General features: G+C 44.8%; 1 protein-coding gene and 1 long non-coding RNA gene across 10 annotated transcripts in view; one reads left to right on the top strand and one right to left on the bottom strand.

Annotated features, from left to right (window-relative positions):
- Positions 1 to 19634, top strand: part of Ccdc162 (coiled-coil domain containing 162) — a 177677-nt gene extending 158043 nt beyond the window's left edge. For 6 of the 9 annotated variants that reach the window (XM_011243230.3, XM_017314137.2, XM_011243229.3 and 3 more), the window contains 10 exons: positions 1660 to 1713; positions 2338 to 2505; positions 4910 to 5074; positions 5271 to 5405; positions 6008 to 6160; positions 7547 to 7756; positions 11475 to 11595; positions 16577 to 16704; positions 18936 to 19057; positions 19174 to 19634. In XM_011243230.3, the coding sequence (XP_011241532.1) occupies positions 1660 to 1713; positions 2338 to 2505; positions 4910 to 5074; positions 5271 to 5405; positions 6008 to 6160; positions 7547 to 7756; positions 11475 to 11595; positions 16577 to 16704; positions 18936 to 19057; positions 19174 to 19186 (1269 nt within the window). In that variant the 3' untranslated portion in view covers positions 19187 to 19634. The remainder of the gene's footprint in view (positions 1 to 1659; positions 1714 to 2337; positions 2506 to 4909; positions 5075 to 5270; positions 5406 to 6007; positions 6161 to 7546; positions 7757 to 11474; positions 11596 to 16576; positions 16705 to 18935; positions 19058 to 19173) is intronic. The other 3 variants (NM_001358562.1, XR_871443.3, XR_003948818.1) reach the window with 3 other exon arrangements.
- On the bottom strand, positions 1934 to 4925 carry Gm17196. The gene is made up of 3 exons (XR_003948994.1): positions 4649 to 4925; positions 2332 to 2400; positions 1934 to 2133 (listed from the first exon to the last, which is right to left on the bottom strand). It is a non-coding gene; the product is annotated as a predicted gene 17196 (long non-coding RNA).
- Positions 19635 to 21233: the final 1599 nt, after the last annotated feature.

Here is a 21233-nt window from a genome sequence, read left to right as displayed (position 1 = left end):
GTATATCCTATGATGTTGGAAATATGTGATCTGTTTTTAAATTTTGATTTCTTAGGGGATTACAGTTAAGTGATTGGATGAATCTCAGAAGAGACCTTGAACTTTGGGCTTATAGCATTATTGAGACTGCTGTAGATTATAGGGACTTTTGAAGTTGGAGTAAATGTATTTCTCATTATGCTACGGCCAAGTATGTCCCCCATAGACCCATCTGTTTGAACAGACCTATGGGGGCCAGGGAATGGAATGTGGTGGTTTGAATATGCTTGGGCCAGGGAGTAGCACTATTAGGAAGTGTGGCCTTATTGGAGGAAGTATCTCACTATGGAGGTAGACTTTGAGACCCTCCTCCTAGCTGTCTGAGGATGTAGTCTTCTCCTGTTTGCCTTTGAACAAGATATCAAACTAGAGCTGGAAAGATGGCTCAGTGGTTACGAGCACTGGCTGTTCTTCCAGAGGTCCTGAGTTCAATTCCCAGCAACCACATGGTGGCTCACAACCATCTGTAATGGGATCTGATGCCGTCTTCTGGTGTGTCTGAAGATATCCACATTGTACTTATATAAATAAAACACACACACACACACACACACACACACACTCAATCACACAAACAAACCTATTAAATAAACTCAAGTGAAAAGAAAAAACAAAGCAAAACACAACTTTTAAAAAAATGTCAAACTCTTAGCTCCTCTAGCACCATGCCTGCCTAGATACTGCCATGCTTCCCACCATGATGATAATGGACTGAGCCTCAGAACCTATAAGATAGTCCCAATTAAATGTTGTCCCAATATAAAAGTTGTTTTGGTTATGGTGTCTCTTCACAGCAATGGAAACTCTAACTAAGACAGAAGTTGTTACCAGGATAAGCTTTTGGGGGGGGATCTCTCTCTTTCTCTCTCTTTCTCTTTCTCTTTCTATTTCTCTCTTCCTCTCTCTCTTTCTCTTTCTCTTTCTCTTTCTCTCTTTCTCTTTCTCTCTCTCTTTCTATCTATCTATCTATCTATCTATCTATCTATCATCTACCTCCATCTCTGTATCTCTATCATTCTGTCTGTCTGTCTGTCTGTCCATCTTTGTATCATGGGTCAGTTATAATGATCAGATCTCCTTAAAACTAGGTTGTAGTACCCAGAGGATCGTATTGTATATTCTGTTTCAAAATTGATTGTATCTGAAGACCCATATAATTTTATTTTATACTCAAATGAAAAATATGACATTGCCTAAAAAAACCTAAATGAAGCATTAAAATATTAATCAGGGAGTCCTGGTCTTGCCCACACTTAATGACTTCCCCCATAGTTGAACTCTTTTTCATTGTAGAAGCCTGGAAATTATACTGTGGGGTTGTTGTTGTTGTTGATTTGTGTGTACACATGTGTACACATTCATTGGGTGGGTGTCATTTCTCAGAGATGAGATATGTTCTCTCACTAGAACCTGGAGCTTACTGGTTCATCTTGGCTAGCTGGCCAGGAAGCCACATGAGCACAAGCATGCTTCCCCGTGCCTGGCTTACAAGATGCCAAGCACAGCCCAGACTACTGACGGGCCAGGACCAGGGGCCAGAGGGTTTGGAATGGGGCTGCGTAGACACCGACTGGAAGGGGTTGCATGTGTGTTAACTGAAGCTTGCCTTCTCCTCCTCAGGAGGTAGACTTGCTACGAAGAAGTCAAGTTCCCTCTGAAGACTGTGCTGGACAGGTGGGTCGGTTACTATGCTCTCGGTCCACTGGAAGCTCCTGCTGCCTGCAGCAATCTCATCCGTGGAGGTCCATTTGAGGACTGTAATTTCATTTTGTGTAAATGCTCTTCCTAAGGGGCATTTTTTCTAAAGTTTTTTTTTTTTTTAAGTTGTCTCTGTTGTGTATTGTTGGGAATGTTGTGATTTGGCAGAATTTTGTAGGCATTGCAACTTTCTTTCTTTTTTTAAGATGCCAGTTAGAATGTATTTCAGAAATGAAATGAGATTTGGTTGAGGGGTCAAGGGAAGGCCAGTGTGGTGATGAAGTGGAGACGTTTGCAGAGTTTATCAAAGGTGCTGTGCTTAAATACCAGCTCCTTGGGGCTCGTTCATCCGTCACATGAAGATCGTATGAAGGGCGAGCACCTTTCTCCTCTGCACTAGGGAGGAATGTGGACGTTAGATGTGTCTGACACTGCTCAGGACTGTTGAAAGGTCCTGAGCTTCTACCCAGTAGGCAATTTGCCTTCATGAGCCTGAAAATGGAGACTGTGCTAGCCTTCTTCACGGGACTATTCTGCTCCTTAAAATCACTGCATTGCCAGCCTCCCCTCATGGCATATATTCTGCATCATTACCTGTAGGTTGCAGAGCTCAGTCATGACATGATCATGGAAATCACTGCTTTGAGGGCCCAGCTCACAGACCTGGAAGAGGAGAATCTGAATCTGAAAATCCAGATTAGAAAAGAGGTCCAGGAAGAGTACAGAGAATTAGTGCAGGCGTTGTTTCTGACCTGCTTACGCATAAAGGTAAGTGTCTCTCACCCGTGACTTGAGAAGACCATGGCTACATACCGAGGGACCCATGGCAGAATGGACTTTGAGGTACCAAGAGATTCTTGAGCTCCTAGCATTCTAAGCTGGAAGGTTTGATTTGGTTTGGGGGGGGGGTGGGGATGTTGTTTTATTAAGTCATGGTCTTGTTATATAGTCCTGGCTGCCCTGGAACTTGCTAATAGCCCATGCCAACCTCAAAGTCAAAACAATGCTATTGCCTCAGCCTCCCTTCTGCTGGGATTATAGACATGCGCCACTACGCTGGCCAGCTAGATTTGCCACAGAGAGAATCATCAGTGGGTTGCCATTATTTTGTTTTGTTCTGTTTACATTTGTGTGTGTTTGCATGTTCTGTTAGTATGCGCATGCCACAGCACACACACGAGGAAATCAGTTCTTTCCTTCCATCATGTGGCTTCCTGGGACCAAACTTAAGCCATCAGGCATCTAACCCTCTGAGATGTCACCAGCCTGAGTTGTCACTGAGCTCTCAGGATAGACTAAGTTTTGGATAACTGGGCTGATTATTCGACATCTAGCTGATGTTGGAAAGAGGAGGCTTTCTACTTCAAATTCCCACCAATGTCTACCACTGTTATTTCCATTGAGTGAGATACCCAAGTGAGTAAGCAAAAAACCCTCTGAGCTGCCATGCTTGAGAGGAGGGAACAGCTGTGGAGAGCTTGCTGGGCGGGTTTGGAAACTGAACTAGTTCTCCCAGATCTGGTTAACTCTCAACGTGCCTGTCTGCCTTTCCCCCACACTTGTAATTAGGGAGCTACAGACCCCTCAACTATGTAGCCCCTCAAAAGAGAAATGATGGGACCCCCTTGTTACATCATTGTGCAAGCTAGTCACTGTAATAAAACTGGGCATCAGGAAGGCAGATGTCCTATACCTAAGATGAGCCATCAAGAGCTTGGATACCCTGCCCTATGGATTTTGGTACACACCTACAATGCCCCACTGCATAGCTTTCTCCCCCAGCCCACTTCTGCATCACAGAACACTCTTTAGAGCCAGCCCCACTCAATCCCTTACCTCCCACCCTTCTAGAGCCAGTCCTACTTAATCCTGTATCACCCTCCTGTTCCTGGGACTTCCAGAACAGACCCGAGGGTTGTTTTAACAGGAGATGCCCCTCAATGTTCTGTCTTTGCCTTCCAGGGTGTATTAGAGATTTCTTCTTACTTGCAAAAATATAAATGCTTACAAATCTTTAAAAAGACCAAATTCAAAATGGACTGGGCCTAGAGCTACAGGAGAAGTCAGAAGCCAACCTTTCCAGAGCAAACATGTAGGCATAAGAAGATAAAGAGTGAACTCTTAACTCCTCCCAGACTGAAGGAGTTCTACCAAACACTGAGAAGTAGGGAATTCCTATCCAAGTCCCTGGTCCCAAGACAGTGATATTGTTCCCACTGATAACCAGCAGAACTGGCCAGGCTTCCCGCCATAGTTTCTAACTGGGCACTGTCCTCCTGCCTTCCTCTCTGAGGAAGTAGCTCAGAGATGGGAAGGATGTTCATATACCCATTTCTCAGCCCTGAGCCTCTAGGCATCTTAGCATTCATCTGTTGTGGCCACCACCACGCAGTGCCATAGTGTGAGCAGCAAAGAAGTTTACTTTCTCACAGTTCCGGAAGCCAAGAGTCAGAGCTGAGGGTACGAGCATGCTCTCCTCCGTGGACTGGTCCCTCCCTAGTAGACCAGGAACTGCCCCTCCCTGCCGAGAGAAATAAAAAGATGACCCTCTCTGCTCTTACAGGGAGGGCACAGTCTCCCTGGGATCGGAACCCACTCCTATGAAAAGATCTTATGTCTCCAGACATTTGAGGTTGAATGCATGAGTTTGGGAGGAGTCACAATTCAGCTCTCAGCCCTGAGTCTGCAGTAATAACTTACATAAGCGTTCTGTGTCATCATTAGCCACAGCCACTCAGGACAGAACGTCTCATGCCCAGGTTCCCACTGGAGCCTAAGGAGGCAGCCAGCCCATTGTCTTCCTCCACTTATCCATCTTTAATGAAATTCCTCTGTAGTGGCTCATCAACAATAAGGAATCATCAGATTCTGCATCAGTCTGGGAGCCATAAATCCATCTTTCCCAACTAACCTGATTTAGCCAGTCGATTTTCTCTGTCACCTCCCATGGCTCTGCCCACGGTCCTGGCTCAGTGTGCCAGGTGTTGACAAACAAGGCATGTTCTAGGACCTGTAGGTGAACAAAAGATGAAGCCCTGCTGGCAAAAGGTCTCTAAAAGGTGCCTGCCTTGTAATACCCATGAGGAAAACTGTCTGGGTGGAGGGCATTTCAAGCCTGCCCTTCACACCCTCAAACCCACTGGACTTCTTGACCCGAGTCTGCAATTTTCAGGAGAAGTTGGATGAGAATCAGTTTAATTTGATCCAGAAAGTGTGTGAGCTCATCGGGGAAGTGAGAGCTGAAGGGATTGCCAACGTGAAACAGCTAAAGAAAACCTGGGGCTCTGCCAGACCTGATGAAGAAACAAAAGAGAACACAGCCAAGGTACCAGCCAAAGTACGCGTGTTCATGCTGCCTTTCTGCCTACCTCCCAGCCCACTGCTGACCCACTTAGAATTCCAAAGGGGTCAGACAGTTTAAAAGGGTCCTAGGGTGGGGCTCCACGTGGAAATGTGTCTTTCTGGAAGGCATGTTTCTGGTGTTAGGGAAAGGACCGAAAGTGGCCTGTTCTAAAAGTAGGCCTTCTTGGTAGGAGCAGCTGTGTGCCTTGGAGCAGGACCACAGCAGCACCCTGGCTGCTCTACTGTGCAAAGCGCGGAGCCTGGGCCGCTGGCGGCTGGCTGTGCAGCAGGCACACCTCAGAGGGCAGCTGAGCAGGGCAGAGATGGTAAGTGTTAAAGAGAGGCCCCTCCCCTGCGCGTGTGCTGACACACACACACACACACACACACACACACACACACAAACAAACGCACCTGTGATGCTTCTGCAGCTGCCACACTGGTGTCATGTGGCAAGCCCAGCCTTGCTAAAGAATCTGGCAATTGGCAGTTGATCTTTGCCCCCTTCTGGGAACAGGCAACCTTAGAGTGTTGGGAGAAATAGAAAACAGGTGCAACCAGCCGTGGAGATGAAAGAATCGCACATAAGAAAGGTGAAGGGAGAGAAGGGAGATGTTTATTAAAGGCTTGAGGCTGCTGGCTTTGTATCTTGTCTTTGATAATCTGAGGCAAATGAAGTTAACAAAATAGTAAGAGGAAACTCTGCTTTAAACACACTGAACACAAAGCACATATTGGGAGTGATTTGAGAAGCTGGAATCTGATTCACTCTGATCTGCCAGGCTATCCATAGCTAGACTCACACAAGCAATGACCACCAAGAGCTCCACCCTGTAGGCAGTGTGAAAGGTGAGGCCTTAGCTGAGGCTTCAGATTAAAGCCACAGAAAAGCTTACTTCCTCTCCCGCTGTGTTTGCAATGCTGGCAGGAATCTATTCTCAGTAAAAAGGAGTGCTTGAGAATCAAGCTAATGGCAGAGCAAGAAGCGGCTTTACTCCATCAACAGCTCCTGGCTGCAAGGCAAGCCCTGACCAAAGCTCAGACTGACAACAGGAAGCTGTGGCGGCAGAATGATACTCAGGTACCGAGAGCCCCAGAGCTAGCCCACCCTGAGTGTGGCCACGAGAAGGGACACAGTGGCAGAGTTACCAGAGCTTCTATAGAATGCCACTGATTTAAGAGAGACCTGCAGTTAGTTCCCAAAGAAACTCAGGACAAGTGGGTAACTGAGGTGCCTGTCAACATATCAAGGCAGGGTCTCCTAGCACAGCATCTCAGGTACCCTGTACAGAGTCATGGTTGCTCTCAGCATCCCCAGCTCTCCAGTCTCTCAGCTTCCCTCTGGTTTCCCAGCTTCCTTCTTTCCTATATAACCCAGCCATTTTGACTACATACTCTATGCTCTCTTGGTTACTTGGCCCCTCTTGTTCCCTCTCTATTTGCTCCATCTTTCTTCTCTTCCTCTCTCACTCTTCCCCACCTTGTCTCCTCTCATGACCTGGTTCAGTCTACTGGTCATGTCTAGTCTGCTTCTTTCTCTGCCTGCTCTGGACTCTTCCAGATGTCTCCAGCTGTTCCCACCCTCAGAGCTATAATAAAAATCTTCTCCTCAACCATACCTAGGAGCAGTCATGTCCTCGTTTTCATTCAGCTGGAATATAAACAAATTCCAAATTGGCACTCTCCCCCTCTTCCCCTCCTTCTCCTCTTTCTCCTCTCCTCCCCCTCCCCTCCTCCTCCCCTAATTCTTCTTCCTTCCCTACTTCCTCCTCATCTTCCTCTTTTTCTTCCTCCTCCTCCTCTTCTTTTTTTCTCCCCCATTTTTACTTTGTTGTTGGTGTTGTTGTTGAGACAAGGTCTTACTTTATAGCTCAAGCTGGCTCAGCTCCATTTTTCTCTCTTTAACTATCTAGAATCTGGTTTCCCCAGAGACATTTTGAGGGTGAAGACAGAGCCCAGTCAGAAGCAGCCTTCAGCACTAATGTTTCTATGAAGAATCTTTGCCTCCTCAGAGGCAAAGGGGACTCACTGCTGGTCCCCATGAGAAAGACTTTACGACAATGCAAATACAGCTTGTGTTCAATATGAACATTTGATAGATAATTAATTAGTATGGATATCATCATCCAATGTTTAATGCTAACAAATTCAGTTTTTTCACCTGATAATATTCTGTAGGGGCATTAATACATCCTGGCTTTCATTATTGTTTGTTGTGAGTTCTGATCCCTTTGACTGATGCCTTGGGATTCACAGTACAAGTGCCAGTCCAGGAAGGACCAGGTGAGGCGAGATCCTAGGCGTCTTGCTGCTTACCAGACCAGGGCCAAATAGTCAGGCTGTTGTCCCCAGAGTCCACGAACAGCACAGGGAGCCATGCTGGAATGGGAACTATGTCACCTAGCCTCACTGATCTCTGTTGCTAGCTGCTGACTTTCTTTCTTGCCTTGGCCCTCCCTTGCTGCAGGCTCAACTGCTGAGGGAGTTGGAACACAGAGTGACTCAAGACTCTGTCACTCGGCAGCAGCTGGATATCATAAAAACATCTGGCATGGAGAAGCTCCTAAAAGATGTGGAGCAAAAAGAGCAAAAACTACAGCTCCTGACAGAAGAGGCTGAGCGGGCTTCGAAACGAGGCCAGCTGCAGCAAAAGAAGATGGACAGAGACCTGAAGCAGGTGAGGGCTGCTGACCCTGACCTTAAAGGCCTGAGGAGCCAGCTCTCCATGGAACAGCTGTTCCCAGGACTCTCTGTTCCCCTCACAGCATTCTCTCTCCTCTGTCAGTTCTAGGCACACCTGGAAATGGTTCTCTGTATACCACCCTGGGGCCAGTGCTTAAGCAAGACTGCTCCAGGCTCTGAGTCCTAGTGTCCTGAGGATAATTTGTTTTCATACTGCCTTAACCTTTGAACTGGGGTCTTCCAGAGAACTGTGAGCTATAATCTGGAAGAGCAGCAAGCACATAAAAGCTATAATAAGAGGTTTTTATTCCAGTGTGTCTAGAATTACAAAGTCAGAGATGAAAAGCAAAAGTGGATTTCAGACATAATTTTTATAACTATATCCCCTGGGGAAATAGAAAGGGGTTATTATAATGCATGTATGGATTAATTCAACCTCCATAAGCAGGCTACAGAAGGTAATTCAATAAAACCCGACACAGAAGGTGCTTTACACAGATCCATGGGTGAAGAAAGCCCTTAATTCATTCCCTAGAGATAATAACAGACAGAAAAGCAATTTGAAAATTAAATAGAACTATTATTGGTCAAGGGTTTCAAGGGCTCTAGAAGAAGTTCTGTAAAGAGAATAAATTGAATTGAGGGAGTGCTGAATAAAATACTTTCAAGGAATGGAGAGAGAGGTTGAGCTGTTGCAGAGTGAAAGGAAATTAGAATTTCACATTTATGAACTGGGCATGGTGACTCATGTCTGTAATCCCAGCACCAGGGACACTGAGGCATGAGGCTTGCCGTGAGTGGAAGTCAATCAAAGCTACACAGAGAAAACACCTACAGAAAATGTACCTTTCCAGCCATGCTGGGACTCACTGAGTCTTACAGGGGAGCTGTGTGATACCTATCTTAATTGGCATTTTTATCAGAAGGCCACCTGCTATATAATAATTTCAGAAGGTGTAGGATTCCATGGAGCCTACTTCAGACAGGCTTTTGGAAATAACTTTTAGGTAACTCAGGAGGTCACATCATCCCAGGAAGCTACTTTTTCTCTTAAAACTAAAAGAAAAATGATCCAGATATTATCCTTATAATGACTATTAATTTGTTCCACCAGCTGCTGACTATGAAGGAGTGATATAGTGCCCACATCCTTCAAATGTGCTCATATAGAACTAGTTACTTGTGTTAAATTTTCCTATTGCTGTGACAAAATACCTGACAAGAGCGACTTAAGGGAGGAAGGGTTTCTTTCAGCTCACAGTTTGAGGGGATTTGGCTCACAGGTTGAGGAAATACAGTCCATTGGCTCACAGTTTTAGGGGATACAGTCCATTGGCTCACAGTTTGAGGGGATACAGTCCGTTGGCTCACAGTTTATGGGGATAAAGTCCATTGGCTCACAGTTTGGGGGATACAGTTTGTTGGCTTACAGTTTGGGGGATACAGTTCATCAGGGTAGAGAAGGCAAATATGCAGAAGTGTAAGGTTGCTGGTAATATCACATCTCCCATCAGGAAGCAGAGCGGGGATGAGAAATAAAGCTAGACTATAAAACTTGACTCTGTGACCTACTTCCTCCATTTAGGCTCTACTGTCTTAAGTTTCCACAGCCTTGTAAAACACAAGCTGGGAATTAAGTGTTTCAACACATGAGCTATGTAAGACATTTAACATTCAAACTATAATCCTACATTAATTATTATTTTAGTTATTATTGCTTAATTGTTATTTAGTTAATGGCAGTAATTCTGATGCAATTAAAATAAGTATCTTGAGATTTTTCTCAATCAAGACACATGTCCCTTTCTAAATTTCTTCTCTCCCTCTCTGACAGCCCTTGTGCCTATGGGCTTCTCCACCCCAAGTGGCAGCAAAAGGCCACCAAGCATGTAGCAGTGGCCAGCAGTGGCTTCTTTGGCTTATCTCTAAGCTCCACCTCCATGGATGGCTGATGACTGGCTGACTTCAGAGTACACTCTTGTCTGTTCACTGTGCCTGGAAAGGCTCCTTAGAGTATAGGTTTTAGAATCATACCCTGAGCTTTAACTGTGGTTGGAAGACTTGGGTACTCTTCAGGACCTTTCCTCATAGGTTGTAAGGGAAGATTAGATAATTCATGTAGTGTGTTGGTCTAACACTGCTTGTATTCTAATGCTAATGTGGGGCCCCCAAGACTGGTGCCCCAGAGAAGAGAGAATCTGCATGGAAGATACTGAGTGATCCTGCCCCCAGTTAGTTGTGATTGGTGAAAAAAGATGCCAACAGCCAATAGCTGGAAGAGACATAGGTGGGGCGAAGGTTTGCCTAGCTTGGAAGAAGCAGAGAGAAGTTGCCATGGGATAGAAGAAGTGTGCTGGAGAGGAGAAAAGAGAGCCACTGTGAGTTAGGTGAGCCATAAAAATGTGACCATGTGGGCTGGCCAGTTGGAGCTAAGAGAAGCCCAGATGAAATATAGTAAGAAATAACTTGGGATATGGATAGAAAGGTAGATTCTAACAGCATAGAGCATAGCAGTTGTCCAGCTATTATGCTGCCTAGGCATATTAAAAAATATAAATGCTGTGTGTGTCTTTCATCCGGGAACATAAATGGTCTAAGGTGATTAGACACCCCATGCCGGGATAATTAATAATTCAACTACAAACTCAAATCTCAGAAAAGGGACTAATAGCTAACTTTCAATGGGGGGTTAGGGTCTATGTATGTGATGGGTCCATTAGTGCAGAGAAGTCTCAAAAACAGATAGGTAGACTGGACTCAACCCTCTCCTAAAATGTTGACTTTGACAACGACATTATACACAAAGTAGTCCTTAGTAAGCATACCTCTTTCTTCTGCTAGTACTTCTCAGATTTACTGAACCCCGACTTGGCACAGAAATTCTTACTATGCCTCTTCCAGCTCCCACCCTGTAGTACAAGGGCCGGACACATATATCTAGTGTCCACAGGACTATGGACATGGTTTTTATTACAACGTCCTCCTAACCTGGAGCTCTGATGAGCTGCTGAGATCTAAACTACATTTGGAAGAACCCTACACACGAGGGTCAGCTTATGGCCTGGGATATGTCACAGCTGCAGGGGGTGGTCCTTTGCTCAGACATGGGGATGGCCTTCCCAGCTGTGACGCAGATCTGGAAAAAGCTCCCTCCTTCCACTGCTCAAACTTTCCCGGGGCTCCTGTGGGTCCCTTGTGTGGATGCTGGGAACTGGGTTCTAACTTCTTCCTATCCACCCAGTAGAAAAGAAAAGTGATAAAAACACTGGGTAAAGGCGCTTGCTTCCCAGGTTGATGACCTGAGTTTGATCCACTGGAGCCACATGGGTTGAAGGAAAGAACCAACATCCATAAGTTGTCCTCTGGCTCCCACACAGGTCCCACGCATTCAAGTGCCCAGACACAGACACATGGACACACAGATACAAATAAATAAATAAATAGATGAAAAATAAAAATTTAAAAACATGCATAAAGCTGTAAATGAAAACCAGATAATGATAAAGCAAGGACTGCAGAGATGGGTTTTGGCCTCTTTAATTTAGTTTACTAAAGCTGTTCATACTGGTCTGAGTTCATCCTATCCAGGAACCTGAAGACTGTTCATTGTGGGGTAGCCTTGGGTATACACTCTCCCTCAAACGTCACCTGGGAACCAAGGGGACTAAAGAAAGCACCACACCGCATGTCTGCTCCCTGCCCTCTGTCCTCAGATGAGAAACCGGCTTGCTCAGGAGCGCAGCGTGAAGCTGGATGCCTTCCAGCGAGTGCAGGAGCTGCAGAGTCAGCTTTATGACATCCAGTGGCCCTCTGTCCAGATGGGCTCCCCAGTCGGTGAGCGCACCCTCCTCTGGGTAACAGCCCAAGGCCGGGGAAGGCAGTGAGTTCTCTGTGATCGTGAACTGAACAAATGGCATGTGGGGGTAACACACAAACCCATCTCTGGTTTGCACTCCATTTCCTATTTAGTTCAGTCAGTCACAGCTGGTTAGAGAAGAGTGTAAAAGCGACCTGAAGAACAATTAAGTGTTGCAGTCTTTGTCAGAACATCTCAATGATTGAGGCACCATCGACCACATTTCTAAGATTCAGGGAGAACGTTGTGATTGTTGGGTGCTGGGAGCTACTGCCCCTGTGAGAATGGGCACCTGAGTAGCCCTGTGGACAGTGTAAACAGTGGGCAGCATGGACATCAGACCCCAGAACTGGCTTCCTCCCCCATATACTGAATCAACTCCAGTTTGCTGAGGAATATCAAATGTTAGCATCCATGCTTGGGCCATCATTAGGATTGTCAAGCTCTTCCTTTCTGACCTGGTCATAGACTGGTAGACTGTGTGGGCATTTGAGGAAGACCACCAGGCTCCTGTCACTGCTAGCTGTGTGACTTTAAGTAGGTTAATTGACTCCCCACGGGAGATTATGGATAGCTATCCCCACAGCTTGTTTATTGCACTTTAACTAGAATAACACATATCTGACACTTAGGGTAATCTTTTGTCAGGAATTGTATATGATGGGCCCTACAGTTTTATACATGTGCTTATTAGTTCTTTACCTGTGTTTCCTTTGGCTGCTTACCGACATGAGAAAGAAGTTACTCTAGGTGTGAGGCCTAGCAGGTCCCCTCTACGTGTTGTGGAGGGGTTTTGTAGTTGGGTCTGTGCCACCCAACATGTAGGCAAAAGCCAAAGAATTGAATCTTTAAACACACTTTATTCACAGAACCAGCAATCTGAGAAGACAGTGAATTAATATGACAAAAATCTGTCTTGGTCTCCTTACAGGCAACATGGGGGCAGGGCAGTTCATCATTGCAGAATTTCTCCTTGCCCCCTCTAGTCAGGACATTATTGTCTCCTCTCAGTCTGCAGGAGGTAGGCTCACAGTCATGAAGGCCACCAAGTCTTGACTACCTCTACTGAAGGTTAACGCAGAACAAACAAACCTCTGACAATGTGTCCCTGCAGATTTCCTTCCTGCAGAATGGAAGACAGATGTGCTCTGGAGGCAGGAAGGAACAGGGACAGGTGTAGAAACCTGGCATCCCCTTTCTAATTCACTTGGCAGCCTAGATGCTTCTCCTGCATGTACCATGTACACGCCCCTCTTCAAACAATTTCCCTAGCAACCTCAGATCTCTCCACCCCCTAATAATCAAATATCAACAGTTTCTATTTGAGTGTGTTCTCAATATATTCTGGTATGAGACAGAAAGGCCGATTCGACCTAAGCTGAGTTAGAGTGCACGCACAGTAAGGCAAACTGGGCCATTAAAGTGAACTTTTAGGGAGATTACCCTATTTATCACCTTATGCTTAGGCAAGTGGTTATGCATGTGGTGATAAGATGCATGATGGGAAGGGGTTATTCATAGTAGGAAAATATGATTATATGACCTAATCTATGGGTCAAAGTAGAGACACATCCACTATGCCCCTCGCTAATCACCCTCCTCCTCCTCGTGAGCCCAGAAAAGGAAATCGTTGGGGTCTTTGAGTGCCCTCACTCCTGTGACCCGCTGTCTCTCTTGACTGTCCCTCTCTCAGGTGTGCTTTGAATAAAGCTCTGTTGCTACTTTTGCTAGTCTGTGTCTTCCCGGATTTCAAACCTTGGGGGTGGGGGTGGGGGTGGGGGAAGAGGCCAGGAGCCTGGACAAGCCTGACCTAGGCTCGCACCACAGGCGGTGCGTGGTTTGGCTGCCTAGGGGGTGGAGTGGGGGGAAGTCCCCACAATGCAAATGAACCTTAGGGGTGGAGCTTAGCTTGGAGGTCTTTGCTATGGAGCTGCTCTCTAGAAGAACACAGGTAGTTCTTGTGGAAAGGGAGTTGGGATTCCCTTTTGTGGCTTCCTAGTGTTATTGGTCAAAGGCTTTAAAACAGACTCAGAAAGATGAAGGAACATTTTGTTCGAATTTGAGAGGATAAGCAACAGCCCTGAAGAAGGCAACTCCTGAGAAGGGAGTGGCTCCTTTTGCCTTGAGGTCCTAGGAAGCAGGCATTTTCAGCAACAGAGGTCAGCAAGCAGCTGCAGGCAGGACGGAGGCAGCTGGTATTTAGGGAAAGAGTAAGACTGTCAGGCGGTTGGTGAAGCATGCTAGGATTTTGGCCAATAGCCAAAAAGAGGATTAAAAGAAGAAAAAGTGTTTTGTTTTGTTTTGTTTTGTTTTGTTAGTTAGAAAAGCAGACAGCCTTAGTGTAAGGATCTGTAAACTCCTGCACAGGATATTTGGTTGTGGGGTGGGGGGAGGGAGCATACAGCAGCATATCTCTGTATGTCAATCATCAATGTGATTGACAGGTATCATTCATCTATTACTTTTGGGGATCATAGAGCAGCATATCTCTGAATGTCAGTCCTCTCCTCTTAAGAAGGTGAGTGTTCCTCTCTACTTAGCACACCGTCAGCATTCCTGAAGGGTGGACTTCTGGCCAGTTGTCTGAGAGACCCGTTAAGAGCACATGGTTTTTGTTGTTAATGTTGCTTGTTTTTACATTTTTTATTGATTTATTTATTTTTACTTTGTCTGTATGGGTGTTTTGTCTGCATGTATATGCATGCAGTATCTGCAGAGTCCAGATCCCCTGGAATTGGAGGTTACAGGCATATGTGAACTGCCACGTGGTCACTGGGAATTGAACCAGGGTCCTGTAGAACAGCCAGTGCTCTTAACTGCTGAGTCATCTCTTAATTTTCTTAACGAAAAAGACAATAGCATACAATTTAGGGGCAGTTTAGAATGTTATTTCTCTACCCAGGGATAGAGGAAGAACTCAGGTTCTATTATTTAGGCCAGGAAGAAGTATATTCCTCTAATAGGGCCTCAGAGAAGCCCTGCTGCTACCTTTTTATATAGTATTTAAATATTAAGGATAGGCAAAGCATAACAAGATTTGGATCCATATTCAGAGGCCCTGAACCTAATGTCATCTAGCTTCCTAGCAAACTGAACCCTCAAGAGAGTGGCTAGCTATTTCTAGTATTTCGTTCTAGCCGTGAAATCTAGAGTGACCACACTGTCCTTTTCCTTCTTGGGCGCTCCCAGTTGGCAGGATCCCTTCTACTCGACCTTCTCAGGAGTCTTGAGCAATCCTTTGCCTGTTTCCTTTCTCCACACTGGTATTTCCTGTCAGTTGATGGTTCTGGATGACAGTTCTCTAGGGTGTATCACCCAGAAGGGATCTTGTAACTCACAATTATGTATTGATCATGTGTGTGTCAAGACCATAAAATCTAAAATAGAAGCCTTCCTTGAATCTGGGTTTGATGGCTTATGCATGTAGCCCTGGCCAATAATATACCCAGAGCTCAGGCTATCCCAGCGCTGAAGACAGGAAGGATTGAGTTTGATGCCAGGCCATACCTGTATTCATAATCATATCCATCTTCATACACATAGTCATGTATATATGCATCATTATATACATATACAAAAACAACAAAAGCCAGGCAAAATTGATAATAAAACCACCTCCCTTGACCACACATTTCTTCTGTTCATAGTTTGAGAGTTACTTGCAATCACTCTCTTAATTCACTTTACTTAGTTTACTCTACAGCCCACATCCATTAAGGAGAACGAGACAGAGTCACACAGAGATTTCAAATGTGGCTGTGAACATGACTGGTTGAGAGAGAGCTTTCTAACTGGCTGTCGTGAGTCTTCTACGATACAGGATACAGACTGGTCATGAGCTGCCATTCTCAGTGTGTGACTTCTACTTCACGGGCCAAAATGGCTGCTTAAGCTTCCTGGCCAAAAGGAACCAAGAAAACTAGAAGAGTTCACTGCTCTCTTAATGGCACTTCCTGCAAGTTACCTAGGACCCTTCGGGCGTGTCACGTTAGCGGACACTTAGCCCGGAAGACTGGGATATGTAGCTTTTACTGCAGGACCCTAAATGTCTGACAAGAAGCTGGGGACTCTAGCTCTAAGGAAGGAAAGGAAGAAGACACTCAGGGACGAAGTGCAGGTCTCTGCCACATCCCCAACCATCTGCTTTTTAATCCCTACCTCTTCGCTGCTGCAGATCTTGCCAGAATCAGAGTCCCCATGTCTCTAAGTGTGTGGACACTACTGAATTCTCACTACCTGCTTCTGCAGTGTTTAAATCAGATAATTCAACACTCCCAGGCCACCTTTCCTGTTCCTTTTTATGCCAGTTGACTCTTGGGGCAGTCCATGGCTTTCATCTCCTGCTCTAGTCCTTCTTCCCAGAGCCAGTCTCTAAGGAGCAGAGCCATTCAGAGCAGGGCCTGACTCTTCCCACATTGCTCCCAGTGAGGATAGCCTCCAATCCCATGGCTTTGATCACTGTGTGTCAAGTCTACACCTGAAGCTCAAAACTTTCCTCTGCACTCTAGACCAGTCATCCGGTTACTACTGGATGTCTCCGCTTTGGAGTCTCTGGGTCACAAGTTCAACGTAGAGCAGGACTCAGCTTCAACTCCTCCGCTCTGACTCCTTTTGGGAGCAAGGTGCTGTCTCAGCAAATGGTATTGCCAAATGCCTAGGTGACTTGAGCCAGACTCTTACCTGGGAGCCTAGTTAATTAACCACATCCTCTTAATGGAACAGCGCTCACTCTACTCACACTTACATCTCAGAGACCAAATCTCCCGCAATCACTTTTTCCCTTGGTCAAGTCATCCCCTGGCAAACTCACACACGCACACACACACACACACACACAAAGTTGTCCAACATCCTCACTTGAATTAAATGCTAAGTGTAAATTCTAATAAAAGTTTATGTTAAATCCGGTTCTGTACATTGCAACAAGCGACCTACTTTGTTTTATTTTTTACTTTACAGGGCTCAGATCCCAGACCCACTGCTCCCTAAGCTCTGCTTCAACATTATCCAGACACCCTCACCACCATTTTTCAAAGACTCATTTTGTGGGCAGTAAAATGACAAGAAGGATTCAAAGACCAAAGACTGTAAGTGATTAAAAGCTTGGCTATTTGTAGAAAACAATTTTTAAAAATTGTACCTGGAGTTACTAGTCTAGGGTGACCTCAAACTTATATTAGAATGATTCTATATTAGAATATTACCTAGGTAGTTTGGATCTGTTTTACACAGTTCTAGTGTTAAAATAAGCCCAAGGGCATCTTCTGGATTACAGCTCACTCAATGGCTCTAGAAATCAGTACCAGAACCTTGCCGTATTCTCTTTGAGATTCTTCTTTAATCATCTACAATAATTAATTTCCAATATCAATTCCCGTATCTGAATTTCCTGCCTCCATCTTATTTATTTATCTACTTATTTATTTGATTTGGGGTGTGTGTGTGTGTGTGTGTGTGTGTGTGTGTGTGTGTGTGTATATATATATCCATGTATGTTCTAGCATTCATATATTGAGGTCAGGGGACAAACTCTCTTTCCACCATGTTGATCCTGGGAATGAAGCTCGGGCTATCAAGCCTGGCAGCAAGCACGTTTACCTGCCGAGCCATCGCATGGTTCCCAACCTTTCCTGGTATTGTTATGACTGAGTGTAACTCTGCAACTGTCAGTCTAGTTTTGGATAGAAGTTCATTGCAGCATTGAAAACATATAGTTAAGAAAATGTGGAAAGAAGGTGGGAGCCAATGAGGCGTTCCCAGATCAGGGCCACGTTACTATGGTCACCTTCATTCTAGCCTTCAGCCTCTGTGTAATCGTCTTCCCTAAGATGTGAAATTCTAGTGGAGTTGTCCCTCAATGTCCGCAAGGAGTTGGTTTCAGGACTCCCATGGGTACCAAAATCCATGGGTACTTAAGTCCGCTACATAAAATAATATAGCATTTGCATATTGAATGAAAACAAAACAAACAAAGAGGAAAGCACATGGCTGCTCCTAGGTCTGGTGGAGGAGGACATTTATTATAAATATGTAGGAGAGCATAGTCAGCGGAAGGGACATCTGGGTGAGTTCAGAGTGCGCAGAACCCTGAGCCATGTGGAAGATGGGGGAGGGAGAGTGGAAGGAAGGGGAGGCAACAGCCAAGAAACCCCAAAGAGCAGACAAAAGGGACAGGTAACTGAAATGGTTGAATTATATAGGGAAAGGCAGCTGGAGGAAGGGCATCCCAGCCCCTGGGCTAGAGAAGGTTAGGGTAGGGGGTAGGGTATGCCAGCCATATCCTGTAACAGCTAAGCTAAGGGGTGCTGGAAGAGCAGGCCAGGTCTACTTTGATATGGTAAATGGGCGCCTTAGCCATTTGTCCCAGGTCTGCACACAACTTCCCATATACTGTAAATCACCTCTTGATCACGTCTAATATTTAAACAATGCAAAATATCAATTAGGGAATGTTGACAGAAAAAAATCTACACATGCGGTACAAATTTGATTATTTTTAAATATTTTTGACCTGTACCTGATTGAGTCCATAAATAGAACATAGAGAAAAACCAGTATATTTGTTTTTGTAAAAGAGAAAAAAAGATTACTTTTTGTATGGACAAAAACAAGACAGTGCATGATTCGCTCCATCTTAACATCACTTCTGAAAGCTCTGAGTACTTTGGGAGTGTTGGTGGCCATAGCCCTTGTGGTTGAAGAAGCTAAGTAGCTATGTGCCTCGATGGAGACCTACTGTGTGTGAGAAACCTAGAAGGGTAATGGAGTAGGGCTAATTATCTGTTGGCAATTACCAAATAAACCCTACTAAGATTCAAAACTAAAGCATTAAATACACTAAAATCAACCCTACACTGAAGTATCTTGTGGTTCCATGAGCATGGATTTAATAGGAACTCCAAGCAGGAAATGTGAAGGCCAGGCAACACGGAATGCGAGTTGAGCCACTTCAAGCCTACCTGTGCTGTGACTTCCTAAGCTACGAGTAGAAGATAAGACAGAAAAACATTGACTGATGGGAATTACACATGACTGTGATGTATATGCAAATGATTTTCTCAAAAAAAAAAAAAGAATGCAGTTCGGACACAAAAGATAGAATACTAAAGAATGTTTAAGTTGTTCTAGGCTAGCAAGTCTTTTCTTTTTGCCTGGAATTGCCTTTCTGTGGACAGATTCATTCTTGACTAGTTCCCTTCAAGAGAGCCAGTGATGTTAGTCTTGGGGGCAGCAGCTCCCTTTGCTATGTCATATGTCATGAGAATCCTTTGCTACCTTAAAAACAAAACCAAAAACCAATACCAACTTGTTATTACAGGTGCCAGTCAAACACAACAGAAGGATTGAGGATGGTTCTCTACCCAGTGTGAAAGAAAATGTTCAACTTACAACTTTTCAAGCCCAAACAGCTCCATCTGGGATTTCATTTAGACCTGAAAGGTAATCTCTGTGTGTGTGTGTGTGTGTGTGTGTGTGTGTGTGTGTGTGTGTATACTGTTTCTTCGTGCATTTAGATGGCTAAGGATGATCCTAGCCCTACTAACCTTTCCATTCAGCTTTTCTTCCTAGTGTGTGGCAGTTGGTCTGAGATGAACTCATCTTGAGTGTCCCTACCACATGAAGCCAGCTTTGGTCTCAGATCTGAAAGCATTCAGGCATTGCTTTGCATTCTACGAGCTGTTTCTGGCTCTTGGCTGCCCAGCAGTCTCTTCGTTGAAGTTTTAAGGCCATGATAGTGGGCCTTGGTGATGACCTGTCCTTACTAAGAAATGAAGACCCAGCACTGGAAAGCTGTCTCATCCATTAAGGATCCTCCTAGGATCCCCGATCAGTTCCAGCTCCTACCTGTAACTCTAGTTCCAGGGGATCTGATAGTCTCCTCTGGCCTCTGTGGGTACTAGGCATACATACGTGCAAGCAATCATACATATAAAACAAAATAAAATACATCTTTATAAAAATATGCTATTAAAAGTAAGTGAAAAATGTTATAGTTCAATAAAGATTCATCCAAACAAATTTCAAAGCTCCTTCTTTTTTTTTTTAACGTAAATGTATTATTCTTTTCTTAGAAATGCTAAAACTCCTACTTTAATAAGTCTTTATTTTTAAAAAGTATTTACTTTATGTGGGTGGATGTTTCTGTATGCATGTATGCATGAGGACCACATCTGTGCCTGGTTCCAGAAAAGTGAGAAGAAGTCATCAGATTCTCTAGGACTGGAGTTGCACATGATTGACAGCTGCCATGTTTCTCTGGAAGGGGAAGAGTTCTTAACCACTGAGCCAAGCCTCCAGCCCACTGTAGCAAAGTCTTAATGGAATTCCTTCTCTTGCTCAGACTAGAAAATCTATCTTGGGTATAAGAGAGAGAGAGAGAGAGAGAGAGAGAGAGAGAGAGAGAGAGAGAGAGAGAGAGAGAGAGAGAGAGAGAGAGAAAGAGAGAGAGAGAGATGAATGGATCCAAATAGACCAAAGAAACATTCACATCCAATAAGTTTATACATTGCTATAGTTTGGGTTTCAGATATCTCCCAGAGGTCCACTGTATTGATAAGATTTTTGTCACGGTGACATATGCTAGTCATCTGGGATGAGGGACAAGCAACTGAGAACTGCCTCCATTAGATTAGCCCATGGGCCTATCTATAGCACATGTTCTTGATTAGTGATTGATGTCCACTGTGGGCGGTGACACCCCTAGGGAGGTAGTCCTGGATTGCATAAGAGAACAGCCTGAGCAAGCCATGGAAAGCTAGCCAGTAAGCTGGCTCCCTCTGATTAAGTTCCTGCCTTGGCGTCCCTCTAGGATAGTCTGTAACCTATAAACCAATTAAATGGTTTCCTCACCAAACATTTTAGTCAGTGTTTTAACAGAGCAACAGAGAGGCAAACTCTAAGACAGCCTCTCTCTGGGGCACTGAAGTGAAGGCTACCCATTCACTACTCCATCAAAAAATAAAAATTAAAAACTATTTTGAGCAAACTTTGAAGGAAGTGTGGCTTAAATGGGATGGACTGGTTTATCCAGTAGCAGCCATTTCAAGGCAGCACAGCATCTGCATCAGCAACACAGGCATTGTGAGCTGCTTTTTGCAAACTTACTGTGAAAATTAGGACAAAGAGTAACAGAAAGGATAAGTTCAGACAGCTTGTAGCACTATCACTGAAAGAGTGTTCAGGCCACTGCAAAGAAGGGTATAGCTGCTGAGGAGATTAGCATCAACACAAAGAAGCTACATGGCCAGTCGTATTATTTGAATACTTTTCATCACCGGGGAGTGCAACTGTAATAGGATTAGGAGATGTGGCTTTGCAGAATTTGCCACCATGCTCTCCACCATAATAATGGACTGACGGTCTGAAGCTGCAAGCAAGCCCCAATCAAATGTTTTCCTTTGTAAGAGTTGCTGTGGTCATGGCGTCCCTTCACAGCAATGAGAGCAATGACTAAGACAGTGGTGGGGCTGAGTTCCAAATGCCACCCTCCTTACCTCTCCAGAGTAGCAACACAAGTTCCACTGGCAATCAAGACTAGTAGATGCATTTTTTGCTGCATATTGGGTTTTTTAAAAATGTGAACATGTGTGCAGTGCATGTGAAAGCCACAAGAAGA

The sequence above is a fragment of the Mus musculus genome, chromosome 10 (assembly GCF_000001635.26).
Source record: "Mus musculus strain C57BL/6J chromosome 10, GRCm38.p6 C57BL/6J".
In the NCBI taxonomy this organism is placed as follows: Eukaryota; Metazoa; Chordata; class Mammalia; order Rodentia; family Muridae; genus Mus; species Mus musculus.
The sequence above is the reverse complement of the archived record's forward strand: the minus strand, read 5'-3'. Positions and strand labels throughout refer to the sequence as shown.